Here is a 17,911-nt window from a genome sequence, read left to right on the forward strand (position 1 = left end):
AAATATTAACTATTCACCGCTAAAGCTGAAGCCAACAAGTCTGCAATAGCACAGAAATGTCAAACAAAGTGATTAAATGGTTCTGTCTGCGACTTCAATATTTTATTAATCTCTTGTTTCACAGATTCAAGCAAACAAAACAAAGTAGGAAACATATTTGGCTATATTAAGCATTAATTTGACTTGAAACTCGAAATTTCACCCAGTACTTAACTTATTACAGACTAAACTGCTCTGCTCTCTACTTCCATTTAATGACAAAAAACAATTTGTGGCCAAAGGCTAAGAATGGATTCGGTTTATGTCTGTACCTGCTTTAATGTTGCCAGATGGTTAGCACTCAACCTCACAATACTAATTATTCCCTCAAAAATAAACAAACTCACAATATATGTGCTGAAACCACGGTTGAATAAACTTGATTTTCCTTTACTTTTTCTTGCATAGTGTCCATTCTGTCCTCACTTGGCTTCTGCATATGGGCGAATGAGAACACCAGGCAGGTGCCATAGTATCCCTCGGCCTGTTTAGTCATGAAGAAGTGGATACAAACCTCTACCTCATTTACGGTTAATTAATCCTCAGATTAGCACATTACCTTACTTTAGAGATTGCAGATGAAAAGATGAACAGCATATCTTGATAAATGAAAAGACAGCTTCACTTTGATCCAAGTCCAGTGATGAGGTGGCATGTCCAAAGAATGTATGGGTTTGTACAGGACAAAGGGTAAGGCTCCAGCAGGTTCTCACATGAGTGTGTGTCCCTGGAGGCTCTAGCCCTGCATGTTGAGCTCAATGAGGCGGCCAGCAAACACACCCAGGGTGCCAATGATGCACACGGCCATGAAGACGCACAGCAGAATGTGATCCATCACCATGGCAACAAATTTCCACTCCTCTGCAGCCTAGTGAATCAGAGAGCAGACAGTGATTAACGAGTTAAGAGAGAGTCAAAGAACACAGTGAGTGAGAACTTTGGAGAGAGTCAGAGAGCAGAGTGAGTCAGGAGAGAGTCAGAGAGCAGAGTGAGTCAGGAGAGAGTCAGAGAGCAGAGTGAATGAGGAGAGTCAGGAGAGAGTCAAAGAGCAGAGTGAGTGAGGAGAGTCAGGAGAGAGTCAGAGAGCAGAGTGAGTGAGGAGAGTCAGGAGAGAGTCAGAGAGCAGAGCGAGTGAGGAGAGTAATGAGTCAGATCACTGAGTGAGTGAGGAGAGTCCAAAATCAGAGTTAATAAGTGAAATAAAATAAAATAAACCAAGCAATCACCAGACTGTGCTGCACTGACTGGTATTTAAATGACACACCATTAAAATCACCCCACTCTGATACCTGAGCACCTATATGACTATGTACACCTGGACCAGGGCAGATATTTGCAGAGGAGCAACACCCAGCCCTGAATCTCCAGCCCATCACCCCTTCAGAGGACCACCACACCACCACCAGGGAACATGACGCACAGCCCAGCCATCACAGTGGAAGGACCCACCCAACAGAGCCCCATCCAGCACAGCCACGCCCAGCACAGCCAGGCCTCAGGACAACGAGTCTGGCATGGTCCGCTACAGATGTGACCTACACCGCACAGCACAGTGTAGGTCACGTCATTCCCATGATACACAGCCCACCTATGCTCAAGTACTTTATGGTTAAAAAAAACGCCCAGACCATCCAGACTTTGGAGAGGAGAGGCAATTATTACAGTTTATCTGTAAGATTATTTGTTAAAAATATATAGTGTCACTGCTTGTTTTTTTGTTGTTACTTTCCAAATTCTCTGTATTGCTTTTTATTGTACAAATACATAATCAAAGAAATTGTAATGAGACTTAGATCATTATCAATTAGCTCTTGGAATATTCAGGGTTTGCACTCCTCAACATTTGGATTCGAAGGCAAAGGTGCTGAGATGACACAAACACTCGCTGTCCCCCAAACTGTAGAGATATTTTACTTCCATCTCTAAAACATAAAAATATCAAACATGGCAAAGACTTGGGAGGGGTGGTGATATGATACAGAGAGGACCTATCATCCAGTTTATCTGAAATTAAAAGAGCACCAACATGTGTGGCTAAAATTAAACAAAAACAACATTCCGTGCAATAATGACATACAGTATATTTGCACAGCCTACATTCCCCCCTTTAGTTCTTTGAAAATCTCCCATGGTAATGTCCTATTGATAGGAGATTTAAATACCAGAACAGGATCAGAGAGTGATATAGTGATTCTGCTGGCAACAGTCACATTTTCAGAAGATCTTCTCTAAACCTTACCCCCATCACTACCCAAAGGAAAAGCCTTGACTATACTGTAAATAAAAAATGTGCACCTCTGTCAATCCTTAGGTCTGTACATGCTCAATTGTAGGATCAGAGGGGATTCTTTAGGGAGGTTTACTTGTTCAGCTCTTGGGACTAGTGTAGTTGATTATGCAATCATTGACATGAACCATGAATGCACTTCATTAGTGCATTCACTGTCAGAGCATAGACACCACTTTCAGATCATTGTCAGATAAATGTGTATTTAAAAAAAATTAATGGCTAAACAAAACATTCAGATGGTCTTATGACAGTGACATAAAATTTGAAACATCAATCAGATCACCAGAAACGTATTAACAACTTTCTCTCAAAAACATTTCAACCAAACCAATCTGGCATAAATATGGCCGTAACACAAATCAACAAAATAAATTATAAATCAGCCAATAAAGCAGGTCTTAAAACCAGAAGTTACTAATCTCATCAGAGACCCCAAAAAGAAAAATGGTTTGGTGAGGACTGCATAAGTGTCAGAAAAAGATTATGACACTTACCCAACCAAAAACACCATGAACCACAAAATGTTGAAAATCGTCAAGACTATGCTGAAACACTGAGAGAGTATAAAAAGATTTTAAGACACAAAAAACGTAGTCATTATAGTAAAAACCTCAGAGAAAATGAGGATTGCATTGACCATAATCAGTTCTGGAAACAATGGAACAAATTGAGCAACAATAGTACACAAAATCTCACAAACCCATTTTGAAAACTTTTCAACAAAATTCAACAAATATCACCAAACAGTCTCAATTTGGAACAGAGAAAAATCCAAGACAATCTTATAATCCTAGAATGCACTATCAAAAACAACCAGAATCCAACCGTCTACCAAATCTCAATGAAAGAATTAGATGACCAAATAAAAAAACTTAAACATAAAAAAGCTTGTGGCTATGACATTAGGACAGAGATGCTTAAACACAACAAACTGAGCCACAACAGGCCCTGCTCAAATTGCTCAATCTAGTTCTCCAACTAGCTGCTTCCCTAAGAACTGGAGCTAGGGGCGTATTTTCCCAATCCACAAGAGTGGAGACAAATTATACCCTGATAACTATTGAGGCATTTGTGTAAACAGTAATCTGGGAAAGGTTTTCTGCAGTATTGTTAATGCCTGCATACTGGCCTTCCTTACTGAAGACAGTTCTTGAGTAAAGGGCAAACTGGGTTCTACCAAATCACCACACTGCAGATCACATTTACACGCTACACATCCAAATTACAACATGAACACCAACAAAACAAAATACTTTTTTTGCATGCTTTATTGACTTTTAAAAATTGTTTGATTCGACTTGCAAGAAGTTTTATATTATAAGATTCCCCAAAGTGGTGTTGGGGTAAAGTCGATGATATATTTTATTATCAATATATGCAAATAATAAATGTGGAGTAAAAACAACTAGAAATAAAAGAACTGATTTCAGGGATGCCTAAACTTGTCCCTATGGCAGGGATATAACATGTCCCCTACTCTATTTAATGTCTATATAAATGAGTTAGCAGTGTTATTGGAAAAATCCACAGTCTCTGGTCTAACACTGCCTTGATAGTAAAGCCCTAACAGAAAACCCTAAAAAAATAGAAAATAATGATCACCCAAAGAAATGCAAGATCTCAGGAATGCAGACACACATTCATTCTAGGAAAGACCGCCCTAGAACACACCCTGTTTTTGTCTGATTACCTGGGACTGAAAATCAGTGCCTCAGGAAACTTTGGTCTGGCAGTAAATTCAATAAAAGAGAAGGCCCGAAGATCCTTCTATGCAACCAGAAAACAATTATACCAGATTGATATTCCAATTAGAATTTGGTCAAAAATATTTGCCTGTGTAATCCTCCCAGCTGCTTTATATGGAAACAAAGAATGGGGTCTACTCAATCAGCATGACTACACTAGATAGGAGAAGCGGAAGCCCTACATGCAGAATTCTGCAAAGCAATTCTAAAAATCCAAAGAAAAACACCAAACAATGCATGCAGGGCTAAATTAGGATGATTTACCTTGGATATAAACATACAAAAACAGGCATTGAAATTCTGGATGCATCCTTAATCAAGTCCCAAAACAACGCTGCAGTTTCATGCACTTCAAAGCCAAGAGCTGAACCACGAAAAGAGTCCACTAAGTCAGCTGGTACTGAGACTAACTATCTCACACCGAATAATAACATATAATATATCTTAGACCAGCATGGATTCACAAACACAAATCAGAATAAATCATTAAAAATTGTTAAACAAAATAAAACTATTTATCTGGAATATGGGAACAGTCAAACCAAAACACAAAGCAAGATTAATTGCTACCTCGCCCTAAACTGAGAACACAAATTAGCTGAATATATCTTGTTACTGTCCAAGATATGAAGTAGACATTAGTCCTTATCAAGTACAAGCTCAGTGACCACAACCTAGCCATTGAAAAAAGCAATTGTCACTGTACAACATGTGAGGTTGAAACTGAGGTGCACTTCACTCTAAAATGCTAAAAATATGAGAAAATTAGGGGAAAATATTTAAAGAAATTTAAAAAACATATTCCCAACTTCATAAACTTTGAAGAGAGTGACAAATTGCGAATAGTCCTGTGGAAGGGTCCAACTGTACATAGTGCAGCAAAATATGTGTCTGAATGTCGTACAATGAGACAGTGAGTGACAAAAACATACATCATGAATGAGCGAGGAGAGTCAGGAGAGAGTCAGAGAGCACAGTGAGTGAGGAAAAGAGAGTCAGAGTGCAGAGTGAGTGAGGAGAGTTAGGAGAGAGTCAGAGGACAGAGTGAGTGAGGAGAGAGTCAGGAGAGAGTCAGAGAACAGAGTGAGTGAGGAGAGTCAGGAGAGAGTCAGAGAACAGAGTGAGTGAGGAGAGAGTCAGGAGAGAGTCAGAGAACAGAGTGAGTGAGGAGAGTCAGGAGAGAGTCTGAGAGCAGAGTGAGTGAGGAGAGAGTCAGGAGAGAGTCCGAGAGCAGAGTGAGAGAGGAGAGAGTCAGGAGAGAGTCTGAGAGCAGAGTGAGTGAGGAGAGTTAGGAGAGTCAGAGAGCAGAGTGAGTGAGGAGAGTCAGGAGAGAGTCAGGAGAGAGTCAGAGAGCAGAGTGAGTGAGGAAAAGAGAGAGTCAGAGAGCAGAGTGAGTGAGGAGAGTCAGGAGAGAGTCAGAGAGCAGAGTGAGTGAGGAGAGTTAGGAGAGTCAGAGAGCAGAGTGAGTGAGGAGAGTTAGGAGAGTCAGGAGAGAGTAAGAGAGCAGAGTGAGTAAAAAAAGAGAGAGTCAGAGAGCAGAGTGAGTGAGGAAAAGAGAGAGTCAGAGAACAGAGTGAGTGAGGAAAAAGAGTCAGAGGTGCAAGAGAACATGAGAGCAGAGAAATGAAGTGGGCAGTGTCAGGAGTCAAAGATTTGACAGAATCAGAGTCAGAAAGCAGTCAGAAATTAATGTCAGAAAAATGCAAATCAGGAGAGACAGAGAGGGAAGGCGCGTCAGACAGGCAAGAGGTATCACTCATAGTTACATGACAGGACATGATCTCAAAAAACAGGTTTAGACCCTCAGACACTTAGATCTGCTGGGACAACTCTGATTATTGATATGTCAAGCTTGAGTAACTTCTTTGGGTAGTTATTTCTTTAAACTAGCTTAAAATGACACACTGGCAACAAAAGTAAAATATAAATCTTTTCGCTTATAAAAAAAGTTATAAGCGAAATGACAGGAATCCAATCTCCTTTTCACTATATTGTGAAAGCAACATTTCGAAGGCTAAGGGCTCTTACATTGTTGGACTCCTCATCAGACTTCATGGTTTCGGCAATGTACTTGACACCTTCGATGGCACTGCGGACATCAGGATTCTTGGTGATGGGAGGGTGGAAGGTGGCAGGCATGGGCTTGCCTGAAATTTCTGAGATGTCAAGGTCAGCAGAGTAGATATTCTTCTGTGTCTCCTTGGAGGGCCTTTTCATATTTGAGAAGAACATGAGGTTGGGAATGGTGTCGATGAAAATCTGGAATTAGGAGAGAGTAGTACACTTATATACTAGAATTTCCTCACTAAACAAAGCTGACCATACATTTATTTCACTACTATATTTCCAGTTAATTAATTAAAGAAAAAGAAGGCTCCGCACACCAAAAGACTTTGGAATTTACGCAACCAATTTACATTTGAGTGCATTGATTGAGCGCATCTATACGTGTGTTTATATATATATATATATATATATATATATATATATATATATATATATATGTATATACAGTGGGCTCCAGCATTATTGGCACCCTTCATAAATATGCACCAAAAAATGTTAAACTAAAAAAAATAATACAGTTATTGACAAGCTTTATTCTTAAATTTTTTAAATAAAAAAATATTTTCCCAAAAAACAGGTTCCACAATTTTTGGCACCCCTGGTTTAATACTTTGTGAAAACATCCCTGGCAAAGATGACAGCCATGAGTTTTTTCCTATAATTTGTGATAAGGTTAGAGGACACATTTGGGGGGATTTTTGACCATTGCTCCATGTAGAACGTTTCAGAATCATTGGGTTTGCGCTTATGAACCACCCCCCCCTTCAGTTCAGACCACAGGTTTTTGTTGGAATTTAAGTCTGGAGACTGAGATGGTCATTGGAAAACATGGATGTTGATCTCACTTAAGCATTTCTGTTTAGATTTTGATGTATGCTTGGAGTCATTGTCCTGCTGGACAATCTACCTATGACCAAGTCCTAGCTTCTTAGCAGAGACAACCAAATTTTCTGCCAAAATGTCCTGGAACTTTGTTGAATTAATTGTGCCATTGATCTAAAATAGTGCCCTGGGACCACTGCCAGCAAAACATCTCCAAAATATCAATGACCCTCCTCCATATTTGACAGTAGGTATGAGGTGCTTCTCCTGTATGCATACCTCTTTTGCCACCAAACATGTTGATGGTGTGTATGGCCAAAACATTCAATTTTGGTCTCATCTAACAATAGCACTCTCTTCCAGTCATAATTCCAATGGCAAACTCCAGATTTTTGGTTTTGTTCATTGTGCTCAGAGCGGGCTATCTTCGTGCCACCCTCCCAAAAGTTAGTTGGTATGGAGGTGCCAATGTATGTTTTTTTAAACTTGTTGACCACAAGAAACAACCCAATCTCTGCAATTCCTAAACAGTGATCCTTGGGTTATTAATGGCCTTCACTATCTTCCTCACCGTCCGTGGGGACAACATGCACTTGCTTCCTCTTCCTGGCAAGTTTGCAACCATTCTATATGTTTTACACCTTTTCATTTTTGCCCTTACAGCGCTAAGTGGTATGTTTAACCGTTTATATCCTTTTTTGTACCCATTACCAGACTTGTGACAGTAAATTACCATCGGTTTCTTCTGAATTGACAGTTATTTGTCTTTTCCCATGCTGATGGATGACAAAGGGATTTTGTATGCTTGTTACCTCATTTTTATTCTCTAGTGAAACTGGAAGTGATGGAATGCCACAATATAGTTCCTTTAGACTGAGATGAACTATATTAAGTAAAATTGTATTGCCAATTTCATTTTGTTTGATTTTACTTACAATAATTGTTAGGGGTGCCAATAATTATGGCACCTGTGGTTTTCAGAAAAAATAAAACATTGAAAGCATGAGAGTAAATGTATTGAAATAAAAGTATATAGTTTTTCCATGTGTTTGAACATAACATATAGATTATTATATGTGTAATTTATTATATGCAGCCTTTTTTCTTCATTTTTATTAAGGGTGCCAATAATTCTGGAGCCCACTGTATACATGATTTCTTTTATGATTATATTCACATATGATAAAGAACATATTTGTATAATATTTCTCATTCGTGTACAGGTCCTGTTCCTGTTCAAAGTTTCTCCAGCAAAAACAAGGAAACACACGTGGTTTAAGCAGAATGAGAAATAAACATAGGCTTGTTTTTGAACATTTTGCCTTAAGAATATCTGGGAGAAAAACCGTCTCTAACTCAAACAAAAATTCAGTTTAGCAAGAGAATGAGGAAAGCCACAGGCCAGAACACGGTGAACACTGTTGCTCTTAGAAACAAGACAGAACATGACCAAACAATGAGGCCACAGTTAAGTGCACACTTCACTTCCTTTCCTGAAGATACAAGATATTCTGAAGTACAGAGCCTCCGCACGCTTGAGATCAGAATTCTAGAGAAGTACTAATATATCAACAGTAGGTGGAAGCATAGTGCAAGACATTCTTAGTGGGCTTGCTTCGGCAAGCCCACTCTTGATATCTTTCATATTTTTTTATTATCTGCACTTTCCGCCCAATTTGTCTAGCTCTAACTAGTCCTACAGGTTTTGCACTACATTTAAACTTTTTACACCAAAATGACCAACTAGTTCCAGACATTGTTGCTTGTATTCATATTTTTGAAATATTCAAAACTTTTTGAAATATTCAACTTTTTGTGAGCAATTTTTCCCCATAGGAAAGCATTGTAAAATGTTAATTTAGGCGCCCTCTAGAGTCCACAAAACATATTGCTCATACCCATCGGTAAGCAAGCCCACACAATTCCTTCAGGAATTGTAACCTTTTTAGTTCCTTTATTCTTTTCCCTGTTTCTCAGTTTTAAATGCCCAGCTGCATTCCCAGGCAAAGCTCATTGCTGCAGCCTCATCAGCTGTGCTGAATGCAGGCAAGCATGAGCTCTCCCCCAGAACACATGAGAGCAGCTGCTGTTTCTTTACAGTCTGCAGTCCACCAGCTGAGCCTGCGCATTGAGTCACGGGAGACGTTTCATATGCAGCCTGCGCAAGCAGCCTGCGGGTGCCCAGTTGTCTAGAGGGGTGAGACACAGTGAAACACAGTCCTAAGCAAACTGAATCCCTCCCTTATGGGTGACATCGGTATACACCATTCTATAGAGCAGGCCACTATAGCTGGCATATGGTCTACGGTCTGGACTCCATACCAGAAGGGAGCTAGGAATTATATTCTTTCCTTTCAGTAATAAAATGAATAAGTTACTCATTTTTTACATAAGCAAACATTAGATGTCTGATGTAGCTGTCACTGAAAGTTGGGTGACAATGGAACAGATGCAGCACAACTGAACAGGAGATCAATCAATAAATGGTATGAATAAAATATTAATAATAATATGTAATAAATTACATATAGTGTAATGTAATCACCCATAAAAATATACCATACTGATACCTTGTAAAATTGCATAAAAATCATAACATAATAGTACGTCTAGCTAAATGACCTCTAAATGAAAGTGCTCAGCCATTGACTGTCACTCATTTTAGTCACCAGACACTGAAAAAAGAGAAAACTACATGATTACAGTCTGAAATATAATTTGACATTTATAGTATACTAAAATAAAAAGGCAACAGTAGATAAATCTGACTCAGTCAGGATATAGTAAGTAAGTAATCCCTTCCTCTCTGTCCCAGGGAGCCCATGGATAGTTGGCACCATGGCCGCTGTACCCACCTTGCGCACCCACTGTGGCATGGTGTGGGTGCTGGGGGAGCGGTGATGGGTGTTGATGATGACAACAGTGATGATGATGGCAGCGATGACAAAGACCATGGTGAAGAGCATGTACTTCCCAATGAGTGGCACTGCACTTGAGGTGGAGGGGATGAGCTCCACAATGACCAGCAGGAACACAGTCAGGGACAGCAGAACAGAGATGCTGAGAGTCATCTTCTCTCCTGGACAAGTGAGAGATGATTGATAGTGAGTGACTACTTATGGTTTGCATAAGGCAAGCCCCTAGGACAGAGTCTACTGCACACTGACAAAGCCTTGCACTGCAACCTGTTCACTGCTGCTGCAGGAGGGTAATTCTGATTGTGATGGGGCGGGGGTCCAAACAAAGGGGGAAAAATTTTTTTAATGTGCATTGTGTCCATGATAGTCGACAGACACCCTCGACTATAACAAATAAGTAATAACATTTCACTCACAATCATTTACTTGCCAGTCCGCACTTAAGATCATTGGATGATTGATCAGAATCACTGTAAATCCACAGTGAGGCAGAAAGAACTAGCACTTCTATCACTTGTTTATTTTTTCATGTGTTGTATACCAGGGTTTTTTTCAGTGTGGAATCTTATGTTTATGTGGGCAAATATGTTTACATGGTGCAGTTATATGGACCTGCAGTGATTACACCACAACAAGCACAACCTCCACAAGCCTTCCACAGCTTGAGCCAGAAGAAGGCACTCTCATCAGGATGGTCAAACAGAAACAAAATATGGGCTTTAAATCAACACAAGTTTTTTTTTTTTTTTAATAGCAAGGGCTAAATTCAGCTTTATGATGAGGACTTCTGTGAATGCACAAGAAGCTCTTGATTTCATGGGTCCTTTAATTTCATAGTTTTTCATAGTTCAACTCATCTGTGCTTAGAGAATCTGAGTGGGATCTGCCACCTACACCGATGAACAAACACTGAATAATTTAGAGCACAAAGTGCATGAAGTGGCTGGGTACTGACAGCACACCACATGCCTGTTAAAAAAGTCTTCCGATCCGACAGCCATGAAACTGGAGGCATTCAAATGGACAGAAAAATCACTGCGGTCGGATCACTGGTTTGATCAGTATGGTCAGAGATCATTAACAAGCATGGCTACACTGAAGCATTCAGACTAGGAGGAGCTGTCAGACATGTATTATAGATCAATAGATGGGCCTTCTCACAGACAGGGCACAGCAGTGGGCAGTGAAAGGATGAAGCAGGCCTCCAAGTTGGCCCAGAACAGGCATGGCCTCATTAATGTTAGAGCAGAGGCAGGGAGCGAACAGGCCAGCTCTAAGTGGATATGCTACTGTGAGCCCACATTACAATGAAAACCTATGGCTTACTGTATACTGAAGAACCTATGAATCACAAGTCACTGCAAGCCATAGAAAAATATTATGCAGTTGTTTTCTTTTAAACAGCAACATGAATGATCCCTCTGAGATGTTTACAGATTTTCTATACAGACCAAATATTCAGCTCTGTACCATTAATGTTGAACGTGAAAAATGTCTTTACCACTGCAGAAATGCAGAGAACTCTGATTAAAGGCTTGTTATTAATATACATGATTGGCATGGTGGAATATTCTTAATTGACCTTTATTATCCACCACCCCACACCCTGTGCTGTGGTGCTCACATTTCAATTTCCCTGCTTTTTAAGCTTTGGCAGCTCTTACTTTCACTCACATTTTTCAAACTAACCATAATCTGAGATGTGCGGTCGATTTTCATGATGGGAACCTACCAGAGTCTGTAGGTAGGTAGAAGACCAGGCCAGTAAGGAACGAGAAAAGCATGCAGGGGGTGATGACGTTGACGATGAAGTAGAGGGGCAGGCGGAGCAGGAGGAAGTGGTAGGTGATGTCCAGGTACGGCGTGTCGGGGCAGCAGCTGTAGTACACCCAGTGCTTCCAGCCACGGTAGTCCTTCATTACCCACTCACCACTCTCCATGAAGTTACTCAGGTCAGGCCTTTCACCATCCTGGGAGACAGGGAGAGCAGAGGCGCCGTGGACATGTACACTACGACTGCAGAAGTAGACGCCACCTCTCCTACACACAGGTGCTTTGTCAGGACTGTAATAACACCTGGCTAACTAAGCAATGAATGTGAGAATGTTGTATTCTGGCATTAACATTATACATAGAAATTCTATATTCAGGTTAGATGTTCAGCTCTTACGTTCCTTCCTTCCTCTGTGTGTACACTTTCCTCTTCCTGGAGGTTTCCTCTTGGTAACCATGTCTGTCTTGCTATGTCAGAAATGTATGGTCTGTCTCCAACCATGCCCGTTTATGAATATTTATAATGAGTCAGACATTTTTTTGCTTCAATTATGGCAGAGACAGAACTATCAGTGATAAATACATGGAGCTGAATATCTAGTCAGTGATATCTATGGTTGTATCCTCTGCTTAAAGCTCATGTAAACTGGCAGGAGCCTACGATAGAAACAAGTAATGAAGGGGGATATCAAGAACTAAAAACAATGCAACAAAATAGGCACTTTAGATTTTGGCTGATTTATCCCATCATATAGACTGGTTTAGAGATCTGGATTTACATTCTTCACCTCCTGCTCCCTGGAGCCCCTAAACAGGTTGCTGACAGAAAACAGATTTTTCAGCGGACAATTACCGGCTCAATGCTAACCAAGTTGCCATCATATGTCCAGGTTCCCAGTTTCATAGAGCAGTTCTGCACGTCAAAGGGGAAGTACAGCACAATGATCTCGCAGTAGCTCTTAAAGATGGCAGGTGGATTCCATGTGATCATGCCCGTGTACTCCAGCAGAACTTTGGTCTTGTGTACAATGGCAAAGTCACCATCAGCACTGCGGGACAGACAAGCAGACATATCAGCACAACAGTGGTACAACTAGTGCTAGAAATGGCACCATTGTCACAGCATCCACTCACACCGGCCAATCAGGGAACAGGCCAACTGAGGTTGTTGTGGTGAGGGGCTGTTGTCAAGCTGAAACAGCAGTGTTACATGCAGCACATTTTAGAGGGAGAGCATGTGATCTAGAGGACTGATTTAGCCTTAGCCAGAATGAAATCTGATTTATGTTACTCAAAAGTGGCAAAGAGTAGCAAAGAGTCATATGCTGAGGGAATCTCTTCAACTAGTCACTGTAGGACTGTGTGCTGGCCTGACTTGCATCACGGGAATTTAAAAACAACATTCAGGCAAAGCATAGGTCAGTTCTTACTTGTTATAGAGAACAATGTCTGGATACCAAATGTCAGTGGAGGGAACTCTGATCTTTTTAATTCCACCATAATTACTTGGGTCCCATCGTAAATTCACATCTTCCCATTTCTGTAAATATATCATACAAAGGTTGATGTATGCCTACATTTAAAAAAGTAATGAGACTGAAAAAGAAGAGAACAGTCCACAAATAAAATTCTGCTACATCTCCCTTTGACTAATTTTATTTAAATCAAAAACTTTCAAGACAAGGCATGGATTCCTTCCAAGATGTTTTTACCTTCATCCTGAAAACATATGCCTAATAGCCAATAGGCTGCTGCTGATCAGCTTCTAACTATTTGCACACTGTTCAGTAGCAAAGATAATAACAACCTGTTTCAGTCGCACATTACTGGTAACAATCTGGTTGACTTCATCCTGTTGGTAGAGGAAAGAGGTTAGGTGTAAAAAAGGCAGTAAGAGCAGAGTATAAAGATAAAGTATCTTGGTTGCTGCACTATATTTCGTACCACACTGATGAGTTGGATGAGCTGCAGGCCCACAGTAACTTTCACTGCATCCTTATAGTGATTGACAGGACGCACAACTTTGTTGTAGTTTGAGAACAGGTCACTGACCAGGCGAGTCTCATCTTCTGAGCATTGGACAGATCCTATGAGAGACATCACAGAGGTCAGCACTACACACAGGCACTTCCTCTCTCCTGAGTTGCTCATGGTGCTGTAACTGCTGTTACAGATACTGGTCTATTATCAATTTAGTTTGTTTACGTACACAAGTTAAAAACAACTGTAACTGGAGATTCATCTATAGTGATATAAAGCCCAAAAGTACCCGAAACTTTTAGTCCCAGGAACTACTTTTCAAGGAACTAAAAGGTTCCTTCAGCCCATGGTTGTCTGCGTTTCCACCGCGGTCTAAAGTCCCGTGAAGATTAGGCAAATTATCCCACTGACGTATGAAAAAGCGACGTTGTCGTCGGTCCATCTGTCCCATGATTTCTTCTGTAACCTCATACTACCACCGAAGTAGCCTACATTATTTTCTAATAACCGGGACAGCCCGGAGGGGTTTATTCCACTTATATACAACCGGCTACCAACAATGACTGTATATGGTTACTTTTGTATTTATTGATTTTTATCGATTTAATCACCTGGAATTGAAATATTCTTCTGCAGCCGTTTGGGCATATTTTACCGTTGTCAAGCAAAAATGTCGTTGGTAGTTGAACTTGGACCGTTGTTATGCAACAAATAGTATATAACAGGCCAATAGTCAGATTGTAACTGTTTTATATATCCTCTCAAACACATTCATTATGTTTTTATGCGAACATTCACTTTCATGTCTTGACATCCGAGGCGACAGAATGCATTCACATTTCCAATATAACTGGCAACAACAGCAGAAAACATGCACACGTTGTAAACAATTTGCTGTTTGATTACTTTCTCATCGTCAATTCCATATAGGCTAATCGCAAAATGACAAGAATAGAACGAAAACTCTGACTTGCGTGAAAATTTAAATTAGCAGTGGTACAGCCACCGTTTGCTTTCCTTCGAAGTTACTGCTAGCCGAGCAGCGAAGTGTGCCCTCCAGATGCGAACCATGCACCATAAATTAGTCCATCACCAATGTGAATTACGCAGAACTACCGCATACCTCACATAATTGTATCAAACGTTTTGAGTCAATTACAACGGGCTAACAAAGAAAATCCGGAAGAAAATATTCAGCAACCGAATTAATCCGTTTGAATGTTTTGGTACGTAATATGCTGTCCCAGCACGAATGCTTAGCATTTTATAAAACGAATACTAAAGCAAGAAAAGAACAGAAGAGTACACGTTATAATTCCAAGACGTTGGCAGGGCTATAACCAAAACTAGGCTACTGCGCCGCATAACATACAAGTTTGATTTGAAGTTATTATGAAAATAAATTGGTTTGCGGCTGCATATTTTCAAACATGGCGGTTGAAAATAAATACAAAAAAATGCTGCGAGTACTCGACCAATCAGAAATGTTCAGCGCTGCAAGCTCCACCCAAAAGGTTCCTGTACTTTCGGAAAGTACTACCCCCCAAGCAGGAACTTTTTTGGGGGTAAAATAAAGCCCCAGGGACTAAATTTAGACCCTAGTTCCTGCGGTGGAAACGCACTGAGTTCCTCAAAAGGTTCCTAGTTCCGGGGTAAAGTTCCTGCGGTGGAAACGCGGCTTAAGTTCAGGATAGGTGAGAGAACTTCCTGTGCTACTATCACAATGCCATTGTCTCCCCAGGATTCTTATTTATGCTGTGGCATAAAGTATCACCACTGCACCTCACAGCCTGTATCCAGAGTTCCTGAAGGACAAGCATTTTGCCTCCTCAGCAAAATGGCAAAATTCATAAGCACTGCAGTGCTTTTTGAATTCAGTGCCTGTTGAAAACAGCAACCACAAAACAGGCTTGTGCATAAGGAGGATATACCTACAATTTTAAATGAACATTGTAAACTGGGAGAGAACGTTACAGAAAATAAGGCCGGGGGGTATGGACATGCTTGTACTTTTGCGGTAGGTGGACGCGACAAAAATGTCCCTCATTACATTATACAACAGAATGATGCAGCCTCCTCAACTTGTCGTAGCGATAGTCTTGCAAATTTGTGTTTAATTACTGAATACGGGTTGTTAGCCTGCTACTACCTCGCCATGCGTTTGCAACTACATTTGACAGCCGTTTCAGATAGCATTAGTGGTAAGCATCTGCTATTTCCGCCCCGAGTTTAACCCAAGCTGAAATTGCAGGTCCGGTTTCGTCCTGGAAGTGACTTTGAAACGATAGGCTGCCACGCGAGTAGTAATTAAGGATTGAGTAGACGCTATCTGAGACAACTGGGAAATGAAACAACCCATGGAAACCACAAGGTGGTAGTTGGTATTAAATGTGGCTGCTAATGCCAAAAACGTAGCCTAACATGAACGCTGTGATGTGCAGCGCCTCGCAGTGTTTAGAAATAGCACAGCAAACAGAACACATGCTCCTGTCAATCAAGACACTCGAAGACGGCAGCGCATTTAATATATTTAGTTAACGTAGCTTTTCCGTAGTTTTCGTTGATAAATAACGTGATATTGTCGTTAGTTCTTAATGTACTTTGTTGACGTTGCCAGCTAAGCAACGACGTAGGTCATTGTAACATGCTAGCCTACATTTTATGAAGTAGGTTATGTTTCATTTGGACTACGGAGAAAATTGTTGACAGCATTGAAAAATAAAAAAAGTCAATATAATCAACGTCTGTGACAGGTAAATACATTACTGGGGAACTGCTAGCACGAGAGGCCTATATGGTATTATCAAATATACTGGACGCATAAACATGCAGTTTAGCCTACCTGTTAGGATTATAAGAGGAACCACTCCGTATAGCAGATATAGCAAATTCATTGCGCAGATTTAAAAAAAAAAAAAACTGATTTCAATAACTGAATAATAAGAATCCTGGAAAAAGTATTCAACACAGTATGAATAGCCGTGTCTGCGGAGTCCTCACTGTCAGCCTCCGCTTGGAATGACTTGAACAGCACTGTACACAAACACCATGCTTCCCAGCACAGCTGATGATGGCTTGATGCCATTGAGACAACTCGGACAAATGCTCCCAGTAATTTATACATACATATGGGCATAGGCTATAGCATATGAGTAGGACAAATAGTTTACTGACGTGGAACGGGATTATGAACATTTTCTCATATGGGTAGCTTTCTTAAACGCGTAGACATTTTTAGCTTTTCTGTCACTTGCAGGAGATAAGGTGAAAGCAAACAGGCTAGCCTACATTGCAAAAACTACCAAAGGAAAGAAAACCATTTTAAAAGTTAAATCAGAGGTTGTGAAAAAATTAACTAGTGGTCACCTTTCCATAAATCGTGTTACACACATTTGTCATCCCGGTTTGGAGTTGTTGTTAATTGAAATGTCGCGGGCATATTTTATTCGTCGATGGTGGGGAGACAAAGTAGGCTAAAGGTTGAGGGGAAATATATAGTCCTCAGCAATGTGCAACCTCTCTGAATTAGCCTATAGGTGGCTCGAAACTACGAGGCTTTGAAAATGAACCCTATGGAGAGTTGGTTTTTTTGGAATTTTTTTTTTTTTTTTTTCCAAAATTCTAAGTCAGTGTTGTAGAACACCATTGCTTTCATTTACCATCAGTTACATCAGTAGGCTATTAGAATGTTCTGTTATGAACATTCTAATAAAATGTTTGTGATCTCTCACCACGCTGTTGTAGGCCAATTGTAGTGTAATGAAGGTGAATGAAAATGTTCACAAATCATGCAATAAAGAAAGCCATTTATTTTCACATAGGCTAGATATCTGGAAATAAGATTTCCCTACATTGACATTTGGCATCCAGACATTGTTCTCTATAACAAGTAAGAATTGGCCTATGCTTTGCCTGAATGTTGTTTTTAAATTCCTGTGATGCAAGTCAGGCCAGCACACAGTCCTACAGTGACTAGTTGAAGAGATTCCCTCAGCATATGACTCTTTGCTACTCTTTGCCACTTTTGAATAACATAAATCAGATTTCATTCTGGCTAAGGCTAAATCAGTCCTCTAGATCACATGCTCTCCCTCTACCATGTGCTGCATGTAACACTGCTGTTTCAGCTTGACAACAGCCCCTCACCACAACAACCTCAGTTGGGCTATTCCCTGATTGGCCGGAGTGAGTGGATGCTGTGACAATGGTGCCATTTCTAGCACTAGTTGTACCAGTTCTGCTGGAGTACACAGGCATGATCACATGGAATCTACCTG

General features: G+C 40.4%; 1 protein-coding gene across 1 annotated transcript; it reads right to left on the reverse strand.

Moving 5' to 3' along the window:
• Nucleotides 1–72: 72 nt before the first annotated feature.
• Nucleotides 73–16,705, reverse strand: LOC118224161 (acetylcholine receptor subunit alpha-like). Its single transcript, XM_035411409.1, has 9 exons — nucleotides 16,477–16,705; nucleotides 13,599–13,741; nucleotides 13,462–13,506; nucleotides 13,085–13,194; nucleotides 12,508–12,703; nucleotides 11,614–11,851; nucleotides 9,819–10,042; nucleotides 6,103–6,333; nucleotides 73–907 (listed from the first exon to the last, which is right to left on the reverse strand). The coding sequence occupies exons 1-9, from the start codon at nucleotides 16,526–16,528 to the stop codon at nucleotides 776–778; spliced, it is 1,371 nt and encodes a 456-aa protein (XP_035267300.1). The 5' UTR covers nucleotides 16,529–16,705; the 3' UTR covers nucleotides 73–775.
• Between the last annotated feature and the right edge of the window lie 1,206 nt (nucleotides 16,706–17,911).

The sequence above is a fragment of the Anguilla anguilla genome, chromosome 3 (genome assembly GCF_013347855.1).
Source record: "Anguilla anguilla isolate fAngAng1 chromosome 3, fAngAng1.pri, whole genome shotgun sequence".
In the NCBI taxonomy this organism is placed as follows: Eukaryota; Metazoa; Chordata; class Actinopteri; order Anguilliformes; family Anguillidae; genus Anguilla; species Anguilla anguilla.

Coding starts and splice junctions, on each gene's coding strand:
- LOC118224161 (XM_035411409.1), bottom strand. CDS start 16,528: ATGAATTTGCTATATCTGCTATACGGAGTGGTTCCTCTTATAATCCTA. Junction 13,742..16,476: donor TCCTCTTATAATCCTAACAG/GTAGGCTAAACT, acceptor TGTCTCTCATAG/GATCTGTCCAATGCTCAGAA. Junction 12,704..13,084: donor GACATTGTTCTCTATAACAA/GTAAGAACTGAC, acceptor TCTGTCCCGCAG/TGCTGATGGTGACTTTGCCA.